The 19679-nt window shown below is 42.3% G+C and overlaps 2 protein-coding genes across 7 annotated transcripts in view; one reads left to right on the plus strand and one right to left on the minus strand.

Annotated features, from left to right (window-relative positions):
* Nucleotides 1–7385: 7385 nt before the first annotated feature.
* On the plus strand, nucleotides 7386–8093 carry NAT8 (N-acetyltransferase 8 (putative); the record flags this gene model as incomplete). The annotated part of the gene is given in 6 exon segments (XM_079940283.1): nucleotides 7386–7526; nucleotides 7528–7601; nucleotides 7603–7644; nucleotides 7646–7841; nucleotides 7843–7862; nucleotides 7864–8093. Coding segments are annotated over 6 exon segments (570 nt in total). The 3' UTR covers nucleotides 7961–8093.
* Nucleotides 8094–9149: 1056 nt separating this feature from the next.
* Nucleotides 9150–19679, minus strand: part of ALMS1 (ALMS1 centrosome and basal body associated protein) — a 220524-nt gene continuing 209994 nt past the window's right edge. For 4 of the 6 annotated variants that reach the window (XM_079940069.1, XM_079940068.1, XM_079940066.1 and 1 more), the window contains 5 exons: nucleotides 18841–19024; nucleotides 17293–17418; nucleotides 16625–16688; nucleotides 10536–10635; nucleotides 9150–9300 (listed from right to left, as the gene is read on the minus strand). In XM_079940069.1, coding sequence (XP_079796195.1) covers nucleotides 9256–9300; nucleotides 10536–10635; nucleotides 16625–16688; nucleotides 17293–17418; nucleotides 18841–19024 — 519 coding nt within the window. In that variant the 3' untranslated portion in view covers nucleotides 9150–9255. The remainder of the gene's footprint in view (nucleotides 9301–10535; nucleotides 10636–16624; nucleotides 16689–17292; nucleotides 17419–18840; nucleotides 19025–19679) is intronic. The other 2 variants (XM_079940071.1, XM_079940067.1) reach the window with 1 other exon arrangement.

A 19679-nucleotide genomic window follows, 5' to 3' on the forward strand; every position in this document is an offset into this window, starting at 1 on the left:
GGATCTTCCCGGACCGGGGCACGAACCCGTGTCCCCTGTATCGGCAGGCAGACTCTCAACCGCTGTACCACCAGGGAAGCCCCATGTCTCTTTCTTTAGGATAGCTTCCGTGAAGTGGAGTTATTAGGGAAGAGGATATGAATTTTTTAATACTAGAAAGGTGCCACTTTGCACTGGTAATTGGCACAAGTGTGCCAGTCTCAGCAGACTCGCCAACAATGCCTTTTAACCTTTCAACATTTTCACCATTTTGAGTTGTCAGACTACTGGTGAAGTTGAACTGTTTATTAGTTTGCTATGAAGAGTGTTTTGAAAGGGTTTATTTCTGTAACTATTTATAATGTTTTCAACTCTTTGTGAGCCTTTGGGTGAAGAAGAAAAAGTAATGCCATTTCCTGGGAAAGAAGTTAACGTAAGCTCCACAAGCTTTTTCTCTAAACAAATTGATCCAATTTAGGAACAATGTTCTTTGTTCCTAAATTAACCAGGTTGCTTCAGAGCCTAAAGGCTCCCCAGCAAAAGCAAGCTGTAATTATAGGGACTTTGGTGCTGGCAGAGAAGGGATGCAGTTTGGTAGGACACCCTTATCTAGCTCCCTAGTCAAGGGTTACATATTAAAGTAAAAAGCCAGCTGTCTCTGGGATAAGGTAAGGGAAGGGGGCTCTGTTACCCAGGCAATCATTGTTGCCATCTCCCCAGTCTTGGCAACAACTAAGGCTGTAACTACAGTGAAATGGTCTTTAATCCCCTATTCCCCTCCCCACCACACACTCAGAAGAACTACTAGAACTGCTCCCAAGCCCTGCACCTTCTTTTTAGAAGGAGCCTCATGGCTCACAGGATATTTCAGGCCTCCTGCTGCCATTCTCATTCTGCTTTTCCCTTGATGACCTTTCCACTTGTCTGCAAACTGCAGTAGTCAATTCCTCTGCTCTGAAACCTGTGCTGGGGTTGCAGCTGCTTCTCTGCTCCTGGCTTTGTTTTGCAGACTGACGTGCCATCTGTACTCCATGTTACAATATTGAGTAAGGCACAGCTCTCTAGGTTGATTGGGTGCAATGAGCAAAGTTTGTATTCATCAAATTTGCCTGTTCTTGTTTTCATATCCTCTGTGCCAGTAGTCTCCCATCGTTCCCTCCAGGTCACCCTTCATCTTTCTCCACTCTTCTCTCTGCCCTGGAGGCTGACTTACCGTGTACCCAGCAAGAGGTCCTCCCTTTCCCTTGGCTTCTACTTGGGTTTGGCCAGTGTGTGTGAAGGGGGGAGGCTAGCAGGAGAACGAGGCCAGGGTATTTATTCCTCTGGCCCTTCCCTGCAAGGACCCCTAGGCTGGCTTTGGCCCTGAACCTCTCAGGGCAGTCTGCGCTACTCAACTTCTGGGTCAGGCTCTTGTCACCTCTCCCTCCGCCTCACTTCAGGCCTCTGAGCAATAACACACCTCGTTCCCCTCTACCCATCCACACCTTCATAATTAGGCCCTCTGGTGATCTATATCTGTAAAATCAGCTCGAGTTATCCTAATTTCAGTGCTGATACCATCTCCCTTTTGCTAAATTTCTTAAAAGGTTAAGTTAGGTTAGATTAGAAACATTTCTGTAGAGCTGAATCATTGTTCTAGGATTTCTGAACATCCTGCCAAGGACCTATTAGTCCACTTTCTTTCCCCTTGAAATAATTTGCTGTTATTTCCTCTCATTCGTCTAAGTTATGAGTTCTCAGTGGGAGACCAGGGCATTGACCTGAGGCTAGGTTATTGGGAGCCCCGATGAGAGATCAGGGGAGATGATGTTCTTTCCAGGACATTTTCCTTCTCTTTCGGAGGCTTCTAAAACACTATGAGTCTTGATTGTCTACCTTCCATTTCTTTATTTTTTTAAACATCTTTATTGGAGTATAATTGCTTTACAATGGTGTGTTAGTTTCTGCTTTATAACAAAGTGAATCAGTTATACATATACATATGTTCCCATATCTCTTCCCTCTTGCATCTCCCTCCCTCCCACCCTCCCTATCCCACCCCTCTAGGTGGTCACAAAGCACAGAGCTGATCTCCCTGTGCTATGCGGCTGCTTCCCACTGGCTATCTATTTTACGTTTGGTAGTGTATATATGTCCATGCCACTCTCTCACTTTGTCACAGCTTACCCTTCCCCCTCCCCATACCCTGAAGTCCATTCTCTAGTAGGTCTGTGTCTTTATTCCCATCTTACCCCTAGGTTCTTCATGACCTTTTTTTTCCCCCTTAGATTCCATATGTATGTGTTAGCATATGGTATTTGTTTTTCTCTTTCTGACTTACTTCACTCTGTATGACGGACTCTAGGTCCATCCACCTAACTACAAATAACTCAATTTCGTTTCTTTTTATGGCTGAGTAATATTCCATTGTATATATGTGCCACATCTTCTTTATCCATTCATCCGATGATGGACACTTAGGTTGCTTCCATCTCTTGGCTATTGTAAACAGAGCTGCAATGAACATTTTGGTACATGACTCTTGAAGAACACTTGCCTAATAGACCAGCTCAGCCCAGAAATGGGCCAATGAAATGGAAGGTAGAGTCATGTACCTTCCATTTCATTGGCCCATTTCTGGACTGAGCCGGTCTATTAGGCAAGTGTTCTTCATAAATGCAAGCATGGGATTTCACTGACATGCTGCTCTCAAGTCCCACAACTCTGGGAATAACAGTGATTCCAAAAATATAATTATCTATTATATTATATATTATATAATAATAATATATAATATATATAATATTATATTATATATAAATATATATTAATAATATTATATATATATTATATATATTAATAATATATTATATTATGTTATATTATAATCAGGCTCCTATAGGCAATAGAAAAATAAAATAATTTATCCAGTTACTTGTAACTGTTTAATTAACTGTAATAAGTTAACAGTTACTTGTTAAGTAAGTAACAAATTAACAATGATATAAGTGCTTAATGAAAAGTGCAAAGGCTTCAAAGAGGGAGCAGATACAAGATCCATCTGGTTGGGAGAGGTCAGAAGTCTTGATGGAGAAGGTAGCACTAAACTGGATCTCGAAGAAAGAACAGAGCCTTAGTCACGTATTGGAATTTGGTCAAGTATGGTCTGACCACTGGTGATAGGGGCGTAATGAGGCTTGGAGATGAATCCTGCATCCCAGCAGACAGAGCTGGTTCTCCTGGAATACAGTGCTTTACACTACTTAATAATTCACTTGTCAGATAGCTAGCTGCCTGATGGGGTCAGCCTGTGGTACTGAAAAAGCAAAATGTTCAGGCTTTCAAGTCAGAGCAGCCAAGGCTTGGGTCCCACCCTGCCATGTTCTATGGGGTTGTGGGAAGGATATTGCAGACTTGTGGGCTTCGGTTTCCCATTTGTAAAATGGAAACAATATCAACCTTAGCTCTTAGGTTGCTGCCAATATCAAATAGTACAGCATAGGAAAAGTGCTTTCTCACAGTACCAGGCATCTAATATCTCAGTGAATAACGGCTGTCTCTCCTTCCCTGTATGTACCTGCATAGTGCTGAGGTAGATAGTAAAACCAAATAAGACTCACTGCTGGTGGCAAAGTAAAACTCTGGACAACAGTTTGGCAGCTCCTCAAAATGTTAAAATAGACTTACCATATGACCCAGCAATTCCACTCCTAGGTATATACCAAAGGAATTGAAAACAGGTGTTGAAACAACCACTTGTACAGAATGTTCATAGCAGCACTATTGACAATAGCCAAAAGGTGGAAACAATTCAGTTGTCCATCAATGGATGACTGGATGAACAAATGTGGTCTATCCATACCATGCAACATTATTCAGCCATGAAAAGCAATGAAGAACTGATACATGCTAGGACATGGGTCAACTTTGAGAACAAAAGTGAAAGAGGCTGAACGTAAAAGTTCACATATTACATGTTTCCATTTAAATGAAACATCAAGAATAGGTAAATCCACAGAGACAGAAAGCAGGTTAGTGGTTGCCAGGGGCTCGGGAGCGGTGGAAATAGGGAGTGACTACCTACTGACTAACAGTTCTCCTTTTGGGGTAAAGAAAATGCTTTGGAACTAGATAGAGGTGGTAGTTACACAACATTGTGAATGTACTAAATGCCACTGAATTATACACATTTAAATGGTTAATTAAAAATAAAATAATAGAATAAAATAACACACCTGCCTTACCTTTAGGAGTTCACAATCTTAGCTGGGTCTCTTTAGACTCTTAAGAGTTGGCTGAGGGAACTTCCCTGGTGGTACAGTGGTTAAGAATCCACCTTCCAATGCAGGGGACAAGGGTTCGATCCCTGGTCAGGGAACTAAGATCCCACATGCCGTGGGGCAACTAAGTCTGCGCCACAACTACTGAGCCTGTGCACCACAGCTGGAGAGAAGCCGGTGCGCTGCAACAAAAGATTCCACGTGCCACAACTAAGACCCGATGCAGCCAAAAATAAATAAATATTAAAAAAAAAAAAAGAGTTGGCTGAGGCACATTTGCATCAACATGGATGGACCTAGAGATTATCATGCTAAGTGAAGTCAGAAAGAGAATGACAAACACCATATGATATCACTTATATGTGGAATCTAAAATATGACACAAATGAACTCATCTACAAAACAAAAACAGACTCACAGACGTAGAGAACAGACTTGTGGTTGCTAAGGGGGAGGGGGCGTGGGGGAGGGATGGATTGGGAGTTTGGGATGGTCAGATGCAAACTATTATATATAGGATGGATAAACAACAAGGTCCTAATGTATAGCACAGGGAACTATATACAATATTGTGATAAACCATAATGGAAAAAAATCTGGAAAAGAATGTGCATATATGTATAACTGAATCACTTTGCTGCACAGCAGAACTTAACACATTGTAAATCAAGTATAGTTCAATAAAATAAATTAAAAGAAGAAGTTGGCTGAGGCAGAGACAGGTAGATTCCCAAGCCTCAGTTTCATCATCTGCATGCAGGGCCAAGAGTCTGGAATGTGCTGAGACTTCCAGACTTCATTTCTTCCACAGAGAATTACCCATAATTCCTCTATCCAGAGACAAATGCTGCCAATGTTTGGTGTAACCGTTCAGACTTTTCTCTCTGCATGCTTGTGTGTATAAATTATTTTTGTTTTATTTTTCCAAAAACGAATGAAAACATACTGTTTTATAACCTTTATAGCTTGGTGCTATATTTTGACAATTATTTTTCATGTCAATAAATCCTCCTCATTATTCATGGCTATGAGGAAGGTTGAAAAGCCTGAATGTAAACCAAGGACATTGGGTGTTGAGGAAGCCACAGAAGCTGGTGAGAATACAGGAAAGAGAGGGCAGGGACAGATCAAGGACCTCTGGCCTCTCAGCTTGACTGTTAGGTTTCTGACTAGTTATTATTAGATAGACTCATTAGGGATACTCAGCTGTACTTTGGAGCCTTCTATTCTCTTTTGAGTCTTCAAGTTTTGCTTAACATTAAAAAAAATATTAAAATGTACTGAAAGCAATGTAACACACCCATGGCTCACCACCCTTCCTTCACGTTAGTTAAACCCTTGTGGCCTTTTTGCGTGCTGAAGATCTGGAGCCTCAGCAGTCTCCGTCACCAGCCCTGGATTCCAGCTGCCAGGATGGCACCTTTGGGGTGGTCATGATCTGTCTCTCCAAGTCTGGTCTCTCTCCAGTGTCTTCCTAGATGCTCTTGCCAGAAATCTGGCTGTCATCTCTGACCACTTCTTCATCCTCAGATCATCAACTCCTGCCATTTCTACCCCCAAAATGCACCTCCAAGTGGGCCAGGTCACACCCATGGCCCAACTCTGGTCCAAGTCACTGCTTTCTAGCAGGACCAACTGAGCAGCGACACCTTTGAGCAAATAAGAAAAAGGTGCCTTTTCCTTTGGTCAGACTCAGCTCTGTGCCAGGGCTCATGGATTTTAGTTCCCACTAGCCTTCTTGGGCGAGGTGCTCTTTTACAATGAGCAGCCTGCATATCTGTATCTGGAGGCCCTTCTTTTGCCTGGACTGCTGTGCTAGCCTCTGGGGGCAGGGGGATATATGCTTCCATTCCTGGCTCTTCCAATCTATTTTCCACATGTAGCCAGAGTAATAGACACACACCACACACCCCACCCCTACCTCTGGTTATGTTACTCCCCAGCTAAAAGCATAGCAATGGCCTCCTGGTGTTCTTGGAATAGAGTCCAAACTTCCTAACCTGGATGATAGGCCCTGCATGGCCAGGTCCCTGCTGCCCTCATCCAGCTGTGGCACCTTGTGTGCTGAGCCAGGGGACTTGGACTCTGGTCTGTGATGACAGAGCACAGGGTGAGGGGCAAATTCACCAGGGTCATAGCAGCTGTGTGGAGGAGCTGAGGGTGGACATCAGAGAGCACCAAGGTGCTGGGTGAACTGCCATGGTGTGGGGTATAGGCCATCCACAAAGGCAAGGACTCCTGAGCTGTTCCAGACCCTGCGTACCCCTCCAGGTTAATTCCCCAGTGATCAGAGAATGCGGAATGGACTCCCTGCTCCATCATAGCCCAGCTACTTGAGCCTGGGATTTATGATGAACAAATATCCAGGAGCTGGCCAATGAGGTGCCATCCAGGACCTGGTCCCTGGAAGTGGAGCGTGCCCTTGCAGTCTCTCCTGGATGCCAGCTGGAGGCTGGGGGCAGCGGCTGCCCTGGACACTCAAGGCTCTTGTGGTAGCAGGTGAGAGGCCATGGGTGGAAGGACAGTGTTCTTAGGTGTGGCCTGGAGCTCTGGACCCTCCTCTGGCTCTCAAGGCTGGTCTATTTTTGGTGTTTGGCTCTTATGCCACCTCAACAGCCTGAAAATTTGCAAACAAGTGGGAAGAAGCCTTTGTTGAAACTTGTACGTGGAAACACAGGACTACTGCAGTGTACGGTCCCTGGGAGAGGGATACACGCTTGGCTGCTGCATGGTGCCACCCCAATGTATGGAGAAGCTGAGAGCCAGGGAAAGGGGAAAGAGGGAGAGGGGAGGGTACTTCATAACCAGAGATTTGTGTATGTTATTAAGTCCTCTAAACAACTTCAGAAGGCAGGTTCTTGGAGAAGATTATGTAACATGCCCAAGGTCATGCATGGAGACAGGACCAAATGCAGACCTTTCTGCTGACTCTACACCTTCTCCCAGTGATTGTGGCCTATTTCCTCTTGGGTAGAAGCAGAAGGACACATCCTTGAGCAGGGTCATCCCCGGTTCTGGGGGGTGGGAGGATAAGCCACTCACATGGCTTCTTCTCTCTCCCCCAGGGCTGCCAGGAAGTCATACTCCTACCTCTCTCATACTCCTACCTCTCTCTTGAACTTTGAGATCCAGACACAGAAGTCTTCCATGGCTCATCAAATCCACAAATACCAGGAAAATTATCGCAAATGGGTCGTGGGCTTGTTCTCCAAGGTGATGACCGAGCACCTTCCCACAACCTTCTACCACATCCTAAAGCTGCCCCGAACCCTTGTGCTCTTGCTTGCGGGGGCCCCTTGCCCTATTCCTGGTCTCTGGCTCCTGGGTCCTGACCTTCGTGGCCAGCCTTGCCCTCCTTGCTGCCGAGGTTTCCTGCCAAATACCACTGGATCCAGTTTGAGGTCATGTCTTTGCACAGACATGTCTGACATCACCAAATCCTACTTCAGTGAGAGTGGCTCCTGCTTCTGGGTGGTTGAGTCTGAGGGGCAGGTGGTGGGCATGGTGGGAGCACTACCTGTTAAGAAGGCCACCCTGTGGAATGAGCAGTTGCAGCTGCTTCACCTACGTGTGGCCCTGGAGTACCGCGGTCAGGGGATAAGTAAAAGCCCTGGTCAGGACTGTCCGAGTCTGCGTGGCACCAGGGCTACAGCAAAGTGGTCCTCAGCACCAGCACACTGCAGTACTCTGCCCTGGCCCTTTACCAGCGCCTCGGCTTCTAGAAGATGGGCTAGTTTTTCTTCTCCACAAGCTATAGGCTAGTTGCTGTCTCTGCAATTCAATTTATCTACCGTCTCCCCTCTGCTCAGGTCTCTCAGGCACTGGAGCAAGGAGGGGGCCCTATGATCTGTGTCATTGTGGATTAGTTAGGAGGGATCGGCTCTGCTGCAGTAATAAGCAAATCCTGAAGTCTCACTGCGACAGTACAGTAAAAGCTTACTGCTTGCTCACATTGGAACCCAATGGCCTTGGTGGTGGGGTGGCTCTGCTCCATTCAGTTTTTGGGGTTGCTACTGTTTCATTTATCTAGTGCCACGAGAATGTTGCATAAAAAAACCACCACAAAATAATGATAAACAGTTTTTCAGCTCATGAGTCTGTGGGTCAGTAGCTTAGGCTGAGCTCAGCTGGGCCACCCCTTAGATCTCCAGGTGTCATGCCCTGCCTCTTCAGTGAAAGGAAATGCGAAGTCATGTGGAAAGGGCGTGGAGAAGGAGTGTGAGAAGAATCCACGTGAGAAGGATCAGGGCCAATGATGCCATCAGTCTGCTATGGCCCCAAGGTCTCTGCTGAAGGGCAAGAAGGCAGCCAGGGACAGAGTGTGGGATTTGACATGGACTAGGCCTAGAAGTGGCACAACCCCACATCCCACTGGCCAGGGCCAGGTCATGATTTAAATCAAGCTTCTGTTGCCTCTTGAGTTTTGTCTACTAAAGGCTAACGGCCCCGAAGGAAGCTGGAATGAGGCTAGGAGGTAGCTCTGGACCCAAGGCACCTGTGTCTGCTGAGAGTTTCTGGGCCCACCTGATGGCTACCCTAACCAGACACTGCCTGACACCAAGTCAACAAAGGGCTCTCACCATGTTATGCTGCATTTCTTTTCCTTGACTGGTGCTTTTAGATTGAAGTTCCCCACACACCTCAGGGAGACACTGCATAGCTCCCTGCACCTCTACAGATGGGAAATAACCCTCTGCTGCTTGCTTTACTATGAGTCAATCAGAAGTTATTTTCTATAAAAACACATACAAAAAGGGACTTACTCTTGCCTAGAATTAAGATAATACCATTGTAACAAACGTCCCTGTGGGCAAGGCCACTGTGGAGAAAGTATTGCTCCTGAACCATTAATAATCTTAGTCATCATTCTACCCAAGACTCTTCAGAAGGTTACTACTTCTAAACTACACATGGACAACAAGATAAGTTTTATTAAACCAGACTCATAAAAGTAAGGATTGTGTTCCTTCAGGCTGATAAAATATAATTCCAAGGCTCTGAGGAAAATATTCTTATGTCAGTTCCAAGGAACTTTTCTCCCCAAGAGTTGATTGGTCAATTTCTGTGGAAGAAAAGAAAGGCAGGAAAGAAGTTAGATACTCTTGCCACTAGAGGCAGACAGCCACTCTTTACCCCAGACATGTTGCTGAAGAGACCAGTGTTGTTCTCCCCAAATCTTGTTTATCTTCCCCAGCTAAAGAAACGATGGTAATTATACAAAAAATACTTCCTGAAGTGTTTAGGGAAGATGATCTGTAGTCTATTATAGTCTATACAGAAATATAATATTAATATAATCCTAATAGACTAATCCACCTATCAGTTCACAAACACACAAGCACAATAAGAGGCCTGGCCTTGTGATGCTGACACACCAGACAGGCCATGTAGTGCCTGGGACGTCCCCACTTGAGGGAGCCCAGCCTGAGCTGCAGTATGTGCTCCAGAAGCAGCTCTCCAATCCCACATCGGTCTGATATGAACTCATCTCTTGGTTTCTGACTTTCAGAGTCCTCTGGGGGTGAAGTGAGGGGGCTGGGAAAGAAATGAGAACACTGAAGGATCTGGACCTTCAGGCATAGTAGCCCATCTGCTTTCTCAAGGAATTAATTGGTATCAAGTCCCCTGGCCTGTGAGGTTCTAAAACTTGCAGTACCACTGATTCTACTGGGGCTGTGGGCAGGAAATGGTAGTGGCTTCAAGGCTCTGAGTACCCAAACTGCCAACTTGTATGCTACACTTGGACATTTTCCAATTTATTTAAAAAGTTCTAGTGGTGTATGATTCACCCATAAGGGGCATAAAACTATCATTTGGGACTCTGGATGAAAACTCATCAGATGTGGGCATTTCCAGCATGGCATCTAAACTGACAGCCAAGTATGAAATTTGGTTTCATTCCAAATGTATGCCTGGAAGGTGCCTTATTTATTTATTTATTAAACAATTTTAAAACATTAAAACAATTTTTTTTGGCCGTGCCGTGAGGCATGTGGGATCTTAGTTCTCTGGCCAGGGATCAAACCTGTGCCCCCTGCAGTGGAAGCACTGAGTCTTAACCACTGGACCATCATGAAAGTCCCTGGAAGATGCCTTTTTTAGATTTGCCTTTCTAGATTTTCAGATTTGAAGTCTAGTTACAGGTGCTTTTATCTTCTAAATTTTAGTAGTGGTATAATGCGTTATGAGCTTAAGTTCACTCTCCAAATGTGGTTAATTCAAGCAGGTCAGATGTGTTTTTCTCAATTTCTCTTTCCCCTGATAAACCTCATCAATCCTGCTCTAGGACTGACTGACCTTTTTATATAGCTGGGCTCGCAGCCGATACGACTTATATTCCAATCTCCTCTTTTCCTCTTCTCTCTTTTTCTGTACTTCTGGAAGCTGTTCATAAATCCTTAGAAATGGCACCGATGGAAAGACAGAAAGCAGTGAGGCCACCTGACCACAGAGGCACACGATCACTCCTCCCCACATCTCCCTAAGCTCTACTGCTCTCCAGGCACTCAGTCCCTCAGACAGGCTGTGGGCCTGTTGTGTGTCCAGCTTCCTGTTAGACACTTGGACACAAAGAACCTTGGCCTGGAGTGCTCATGATCTGAAAAGGGATACAGATAAAAATATAATAAAATCCTGCTAATAGTGGTTACTTATGGGAAAGAAGTGGAATAAGGGGTGGAGATGAACTTCTTTTCACTCTATATGGAAAAATGTATGGTTTCAATATAAGATAATGATTTTGTATTACTACCATATTTTTAAGCATGAAAAATAATGCAAAAGAAAATACAATAATCGTCATATCTACAAAATGCTACATAGGAAAAGAAACAAAACTTATTCTGATTGAAGGAGGTCAAGGAAGACCAGAGAGGAGACTAAGCTTGAGGTAGGTCTTGAAGAATAGTTAGGAGCAGAAAGGGGAGGTGGGGAGAAGGGAGTGTTGGTAAGAATGGAGTCAAGGCTTCACGGAGAGAGTGTAGGGGAACAGGAGGGAAGCAGATGGGGTGAAGGTCTCGTAGCCGTGTGAAAACCTTGGGCTCTGTCCTATCAGGGACTGGATGCCACTGATTTTAAGTAGGGAGGAACATGATCAAACATTCACTTGATAAATACACTCTAACTGGAAATAATGTAAATCTCCAACAAAAGAACAGTTAAACAAATTATGGGCTATAATAAAATTATTACAAAGCATAAAATGTTTCAAATAGTTTTTATGCTATGGGAAAACGTTCACAATACAATGTTAAGCAAAATAAAGCAGGCTACAAACCTGTAGATATAGTATGATAAACAATCTGGGGAGAAAGAAGTGTGTTAACACAGGTCTCTGCAAAATCCCCATAGAAACAGGACTAGTGTTAGTTATGTTTAGATGGAAGAATTATGAGTGACATTTATTTTCTTCTTTCTAATTTTTTCTATATTTTCCAAAGTTTTCTATAATCTGAAAAGAAAATCATTGATAATGATGCAGTGGCTCTGTGGAAAAGAGATTAGAGAAGATAAAGAGCAGAAGGGGGAGAAGAGCAGTCCTCCAAGAGAGGAGGCTAAGCCCGCATCAAGGTAGTGAGGAGAATGGGTTCCAGGGCAATCATGAAGGCGAGTCTCCAGGACGCACTAGCTGGCTGCACGAACAGTGCGGGGTCACGGAGCTGGAGGCAATAGCTCCCCAGCTTTTCTAGTGGGTGAGTGGGTGGCCCAAGTAAGTGTGGGAGAGGAAAATGGGCAGTTCCACTTTGGACACAGTGAGGATAATCACTAAATGAAAACACAAAAGTGGAGGTCAGGAAAGAGACCAAAGAAGAACAAACATATATTTTTAAAAGTCACTGTTGATGAAAACCACAATGAGATAGTATATCACATCTGTTAGAATGGCTATTATCAAAAAAATAAGAGATAACAAATGCTGGTGAGGAGGTAAGAATGTGCTCCGTTGGTGGGAATGTAAACTGGTGCAGCCACTATGGAAAACAGTGTGGAGGTTCCTCAAAACATTAAAAATAGAACTGCCGTATGATCCAGCAATCCCACTTGTGGGTACATATCTGAAGGAGATGAAATCATGATCTCAAAAAGATATGTGCACCCCCATGTCCATTGCAGCACTATTTACAATAGTGAAGACATGGAAACAATGTACGTGTCCATCGACGGATGAATGGATAAAGAAAATGTGATATATATATCTACATATAATGGAACATACATATAATGGAAAATGTGATATATATATACATATAATGGAATAGCCATAAAAAAGGAAAAAAATCCTGCCATTTGCAACAACATGTATGGACCGTGAAGGCAATGTGCTAAATGAAATACGTCAGACAGAGAAAGACAAAACTGTATGATCTCACTAATATGTGGAATCTAAAAACATCAAACTCATAGAAACAGAGAACAGAATGGTGGTTGCCAGGAGCTGAGGGATGGGGGAATGGAGAGATGCTGGTCAAAGAGTATAAACTTCCAGTTTTATGATGAATAAGTTCTGGGGAGCAAATATGCAGCACAGTGACTGCAGTTAACAACACTGCATTGTATACTTGAAAGTTGCTATGACAGTAGAACTTTAATGTTCTCACTAAAACAACAACAAGAAAAATAAAATGGTAATTATGTGAGGTGAAGGATGTGTTAACTAACTTTATTGTGGTAAACATTTTGCAATACAAATGTATGTCAAATCATCACATTACATAGCTTAAACTTATACAATGTTAAATGTCAATTATATCACAGTAAAGCTGGAAAAAAAGTCACAGTTACAGAAGGGATAACAAAGGCCATTGGAAAAAGACGAGTTATCCCAAGGAGAACATGTGATGTGAAGAGAAAATCTGCTTGGGCCAGTAAAGGTTGTATTCTAGGGCTGGAAAGCTGGGAGTCGGGCTAATCAGAGTAGCCAGAAATTGCATTTTGTAAATGGATCCTTGAAAGCAATTACTACATACTATTGGAACTGTCTGTCTGCTCATGGTCTGGAGTCAACTATCTTTCATTTGTAGTACCTAGTCCAGTGCCTGGAGCATACCCAAATATATGCATTAATAAGTTAGTGAAAACACTTCTCTTAAAGGACACATTGGAAGAAATGCTTCAAGTTAAGAGAGTCAGGTTCTCTCTTCTCCAAATCTTTTCTTATCAGAAACGTTTAAACATCTTTGGTAGAGGTAGGTGATGGGAAAAAATGATGAGTAACACAGAGCTCCAGAGCTCCAAGTCCACCACATGATACACCTGAAGGAGTGCTAGGTGGGGAGCCTGCTGCCGGACTCTAACCCCAGCTCTGGCCCTGACTTGCTGGCAACCTCTCTCTGGGTTACAGTTTCCTAAAAGTTAAAGGTAGACTAGATGACCTTTAAGATCCCATTCAACTCTATGATTCTCACATGGAAGTAGATGGCTTCTTTGAAAGGGGGCCATATCAGAAATAAAATGGAACAGAAGTACTCTAATGAAAATGTGTCAGTTTAAAACCTGTCTCTTCCTAGAAGATGGGTACTTAATCCACGCCTACAACTATACTTATATTTTAAAGCACAGATACCTTTCAGAAGATGCCCTACCTTCTTGCAGGCAAGCTTCATAGTCCCATATAGCAAGGACTCCTCTTGCTGAGGTGAGAGTGTTATTAGCTGCCACACAACGAACACTATGTAATTTCCATTAATTAAATTTTGTGACATTCAGAATGAAGCAATAATTCTCAAAGTTTTTGGACTTTCGACACCTTTATACTCCTAAAAATTGAGGGCAATTTTGGTGAAAGTGGATTTTATCTATTGATACTTACTGTATTAGAAATTAAAACATTTAAAAAGAATTTAAAAAATACTTATTTCACAACCTAAGTGTCCATCAGCAGATGAATGGATAAAGAAGGTGTGGTACGTATATACAGTGGAATACTACTCAGCCATAAAAAGAATGAAATTCTGCCATTTGCAACAACATGGATGGACCTAGAAGGTATTACGCTTAGTGAAACAAGTCAGACAGAGAAAGACAAATACTGTATTACATCACTGACGTGTGGAGTCCAGAAAATAAAACAAATGAATGTATATAACAAAACAGAAACAGACTCACAGATACAGAGAACGAACCCCTGGTTTGTAGTGAGGAGAAGGAGGGAGGGAGGGGCAAAATAGGGGTATAGGAGTAGGAGATACAAACTATGTATAAAATAAACAAGCAACAAGGATACATTGTATAGCACGGGGAAACATAGCCATTATTTTGTAATAATTTTAAATGGAGTATAACCTATAAAAATATTGAATCACTATGTTTTATGCCTGAAACTAATATAATATTGTAAGTCAACTATACTTCAATAAAAAACTTGTTTCTTAATTTATTAAAAAAAATAAGCCTGTTACATGTTAACATATAAAATAAATATACTTTCCAAAACAGAAATAAGAAGAGTGGCATGTTATACATATTTTGCAAATCTCTTTAATGTCTGGTTTAATAGAAGACGGCTGAATTCTTATATTTGCTTCTGTATTAAGTTTGCTGTTATATGTTGTTCTGGTTAAAGTGTACATTTAAAAAAATCCAGTTTACACACATATGTAGTTGGAAAAGAAAAGAGTATTTTAATATTCTTTTCAGATAATTGCCGATTTTCTTTTTTTTTTGGCTGCTCAGCTTTCGGGATGTAGGATCTTAGTTTCCCGACCAGGGACTGAAACTGTGCCCTCAGCAGTGAAAGGGCCAAGTCTTAACCACTGGACCACCAGGGAATTCCCTGATTTTCTTGATACTATACCAAATCTTGACAAGTGGTAGTTTAAATGTTGACATATTTACTTATATAATATGAAAAATATTACAATTATTTATGTCACTGCTGATATCATCAGAAAAGTCTAAGTACTGGGAGATAGTCAATTTCATAGTGGTAGACATAAGTTTTCTAGAATTCTATTCTTTACTTGAAAGTTCAGATTTTCTCTTTGGCAATAAATACTGTCAGCTGTTTTCCCAGAGAAGTGACAGATTCACTTCCTCATTTTCAAGAAAATATCTGTCATATACCCAATTTGGAATAATTAGTTTATCAGTCATTCTTTCAAGTAAAAGCTATGTTCCATGAAAAAGGCAGCTAGTTCAGCTCACTACACAAACCAAGGCTTTTCCTTGAACCAATCGTCGTATCTTGGTATGCAGCAGAAGTGCTTTATGTGTACTTCCATTACACTGCTGCCATGTGGCTGTGAAGAATAAAATGCCAACTAGACTAGCAGTTTGGTCCACTGTCCCAAATAGTGTTAAGGCATCAGCAGTTTTAGTCCTCCCTTCATTACTTTTGCATCATCTGTATAAATGTCAATAGTTAAAAAGACACATAATATCCTAGTATTATTTTGAAATTTGTTTTGACCTGACAAATCCCCTGAAAGGGCCTCAGCAACTTCCAGAGGCCCATGGACCACACTTTGAGAACCACTTGATTAAAGCATCCCTTTGAAATACCTATAAGGAAATGGTTTACTAAATGGAGAGTAAAAAGATTTCAAGAGCAGAGCAATGTTTTAATTTACCTAAGATAAATTGTTTTCAAGCACTATGCCAACTATAAAACTGTTCTTATTAAAGGAAGTCTCCAATGACCCCCTAAGAGGTAACCAACCATTAACTTAGTTATATGGCAGTCTCATGAGCAATATATGCATATCTCTAATTAATTAATTGCTAATAAATGCAAAGGCACAAAATTTCAAAAGGTAAAAAATTAGTCTTTCTCCAACCTCTGTACCCCAGTCACTCAGTTCCTTGTCCCAAACGCAACAACTATTACAAATTTTTTGGGTATCCTTCCAGAGATAGTCTATGCATATACAAGTATATGCATCTATGTAAGCACAAATACTTTTTTATTAAAGACTACAAATGGTGGCAGTGTACACATGCTTCTGAAACTTGATTTTCTTTTAAGCCTAGTTTACTGTGTTTTGGAGACTATTCTCCTATCTCCCATTGTACTGGATACAATTCCTAGTAAAAGGATTGTCTAGATGTAAGGCCCCAGATATTTACTTTTATTTAAAAATATTTTTTATTTATATTTGTTCCTAACAAACACAAGCCTGATTAAGGCAAGCAAATTAGTGGCGATTCTTTGTCTTTTTTATATATGAGGCATCCATACCATGATCTGCTATTTTTCATTTCTTTTTTAGTGCCATAAGTGAGAAACTATTTTTATAACTAATTTTCTCATAATGTATTGTTTTTTTCTTTTTTACCTCTCAAAATGTTTTAACTAGAGCATATGCCTTTATTCTGGGGCCAAGCTATAGCTCCTGACCATTTGGTGGCCTGATTTATACTTTTATAGTTACTTATTCTTTTGGCCTTACCACTTAGACCGCTGAATCATTTCCTTCTTTCCAACAGGTCTTTTCTTTTGGGCAGCCAGGAAGCCTAAGCAAAAGAAGAAGAGGTTTTTTTAATGGATTGTATCTTTTTTTTTTTTAATTAAGGTATAGTTGATTTACAATATTACATAAGTTTCAGGTGTACAACATAGAGATTCACAATTTTAAAGGTTATACTCCATTTATAGTTATTATAAAATATTAGCTATACTTCCTATGCTGTACAATATGTCCTTGTAGCTTATTTATTTTATCTCTGAATCCCCTACCCCTATCTTGGCCCTCCCCGCTTCCCTCTTCCCACTGGTAACCACTAGTTTGTTCTCAATATCTGTGGGTCTATATCTTTTTGTTATATTTACTGGTTTGTTGTATTTTTTAGATTCCACATATAAGTGATGTAATACAGTATTTGTCTTTCTCTGTCTGATTTATTTCACTAAGCATAATACCCTCCAGGTTAATCCATGCTGCTGCAAGTGGCAAAATTTCATTCTTTTTTATGGCTGAGTAGCAGTGGTGGTGTCACCCATACCAGCCCCTAAAAACTGAAGGACCTGTGACTTGATTTATCTCTCTGTTTCCATACCAGCCCCTGAGAGCTGAAGGACACTTGCCCTGATTTATCTTTGTGTTCGTTTCAAAAGTACCTGGCATTTGGCAGAGATGTTTTGCAGCTGTACTTTGAGAGATACATGCTTTGAGAGATATATAGTGGTGAACTCCCCCAAACCGGTTCTGACTGGACCGTAAGAACAAGCGTGCGCGGATGAAACCTGGAAGTGTCCAAAAGTTACCTTTGCTTCGTTACCATGCTATGATCTCTGCTCAAAGGGGACATTTGTACTCTGCTAGGCACAATCTGTGGCATGTGCAAAGGACCATGGAAGACTGTGCATGTCCTGGCTGCCCCCGGCTGCCCCTGAAAATCTCCACCCCTTTCCTCAAGCCCTAATGACCTATCTGCCTCCTAACCCTTAAAATCCTTTACTCTGCTCCCTTCAGGGAGAAAGTATCTTTAGAACATGAGTTCTCCTTTCTCCATTCCTTGATCAATGAATAAAGTCTATGCTCTGCTATGTCGAACCTGGTCTCATTCAATTGACATCTGTGACTCTAGGCAGAGGACCCACTGAGGGGTCCCCGACACTTAGGGGATCAGTAACAGGGTATTGTGCCTTAATAAGGAAGGGTGTGTTGCTCAAGAACTGTGAGAGGGAGCTGCTGGGACTTTGCGCCCCTACCCTGAGCTGGCAGTGCTGGGTGGTGAGTAATGGCCAAGGCCAAGGCCAGGGTTAGACTATGATGACTATGATAGCAGCCTGAGGCTTCTGAAGACACAACACTGTGGCACAGACTAGACAGTGTGCATTGAAACACTGACCAGTTTACAGGTAAGGCTGTGATGAAATCATTAGGTAGTACTTTATAGTTTTCACAGATGTCACATATTATTTTATTGAGATCTTACATCTAGCATAATTGTTAAGAGAACAGACTCTAGCGCCAGCTCACCAGGGTTCAAATCCCAGTTTAACAGGTGTGTAAATCTTGGGCAAGGTACTTAATCTCTCTTTGGCCCAGTTTTCTCATCTGTGAAACAGGGATATTCATAGTATCACCTCAGAGAGGCTCTGTAAGCATTAAACAAGAACAATGTCTGGGCAAAACATAAGGGCTATATAAGTATTTATTATTATTATTATTGCTACCCTATGAGGAAGGCAAGACTGGAATCAGCCCCAAGCCCCTCAAAACATTATACTTTTGGAATTAACTTGCTCATGGTGACAGAGCTGGTTTTTAAAAACACCATTCTTGGGAATTCCCTGGCGGTACAGTGGTTAGGACGCTGTGCTTTCACTGCTGAGGGCCCAGGTTCAATCCCTGGTCAGGGGACTAAGATTCCACAAGCCACGTGGCGCCCCCAAAACAACAACAAACCCAAACACCATTCTCACTGCACACTCTCACTTTTAAAGTGTAGTGACAGGGCAAGAGTAACTGGGCTTATTTGGATTGTGAAAATGCTGAGAGCTAAATTGGGTAGGTTCTGCTACCTAAGGAGATTTGAGTCTCCACAAGCAAAAGGTCACTTTTTGATCTGTAACTAGCCTGGCACTGAGCAGTGCTGCCTTGCATGAAGCAGACCTTGCCCTCTCTACCAAGTCATAGGAAAGTGAACAGGAAGACTATACCTCTCTTAGGGAGCAGGTGCATGGCGTCCCGGTGGCCCTGCCATTCTCGCACAGTGTTGAACAGTGCCTCCCGTTCACTCTGTAACATGTTCTGCAGCTTCCTCTCCTGGACTACTAACTTCAGGCGCTTTATCCGTTCCCCAGAGCGGGAGATGAAGTCAGGTCTGTGAAGTTGCAGTGATTCCTGAGGAGGAGAAAAAGCCCCCAACCTCACATTAATGATGTAGGCTTTTCTCCAAGGGCCTAGAAAAAACAGTACCTGCCTAACAGGTTTGGAAAGCCTGTTTGTAACTTATAGAAAATATCTAGAGTTGAAGAATTATATAACAACTCCCTGTGCGGGAAAGCTCCAGTAGGAAAATCAGAGGGATCAAAGAAATGCCTTTGGAATAAGCCAAGAACTAAGACTGTGGCAATTACAACTCTCCCCAGTGTTGATGGGATAAAGCTTGGCCCATTGTGCTATTTTTAATTTCCCGTCAAAGAAATACATCATTAAAAAAAAACATTTTCTGGACTTCCTTGGTGGTGCAATGGTTAAGAATCCGCCTGCCAATGCAGGGGACACAGGTTCGATCCCTGGTCCGGGAAGATCCTACAGACCGCGGAGCAACTAAGCCCTTGTGCCACAACTACTGAAGCCCGCGTGCCTAGAGCCTGTGCTCCGCAACAAGAGAAGCCACCGTAATGAGAAGCCTGTGTACAGCAAGAAGAGTAGCCCCCACTCGCCATAACTAGAGGAAGCCTGCGCACAGCAGTGAAGAACCAATGAGGCCAAAAATAAAATAAATAAATAAATAAAATTTAAAAACAAAACAAAAACATTTTCTTTAGCTCCC

Source organism: Stenella coeruleoalba (genome assembly GCF_951394435.1).
Source record: "Stenella coeruleoalba genome assembly, chromosome: 13".
Lineage (NCBI taxonomy): Eukaryota > Metazoa > Chordata > Mammalia > Artiodactyla > Delphinidae > Stenella > Stenella coeruleoalba.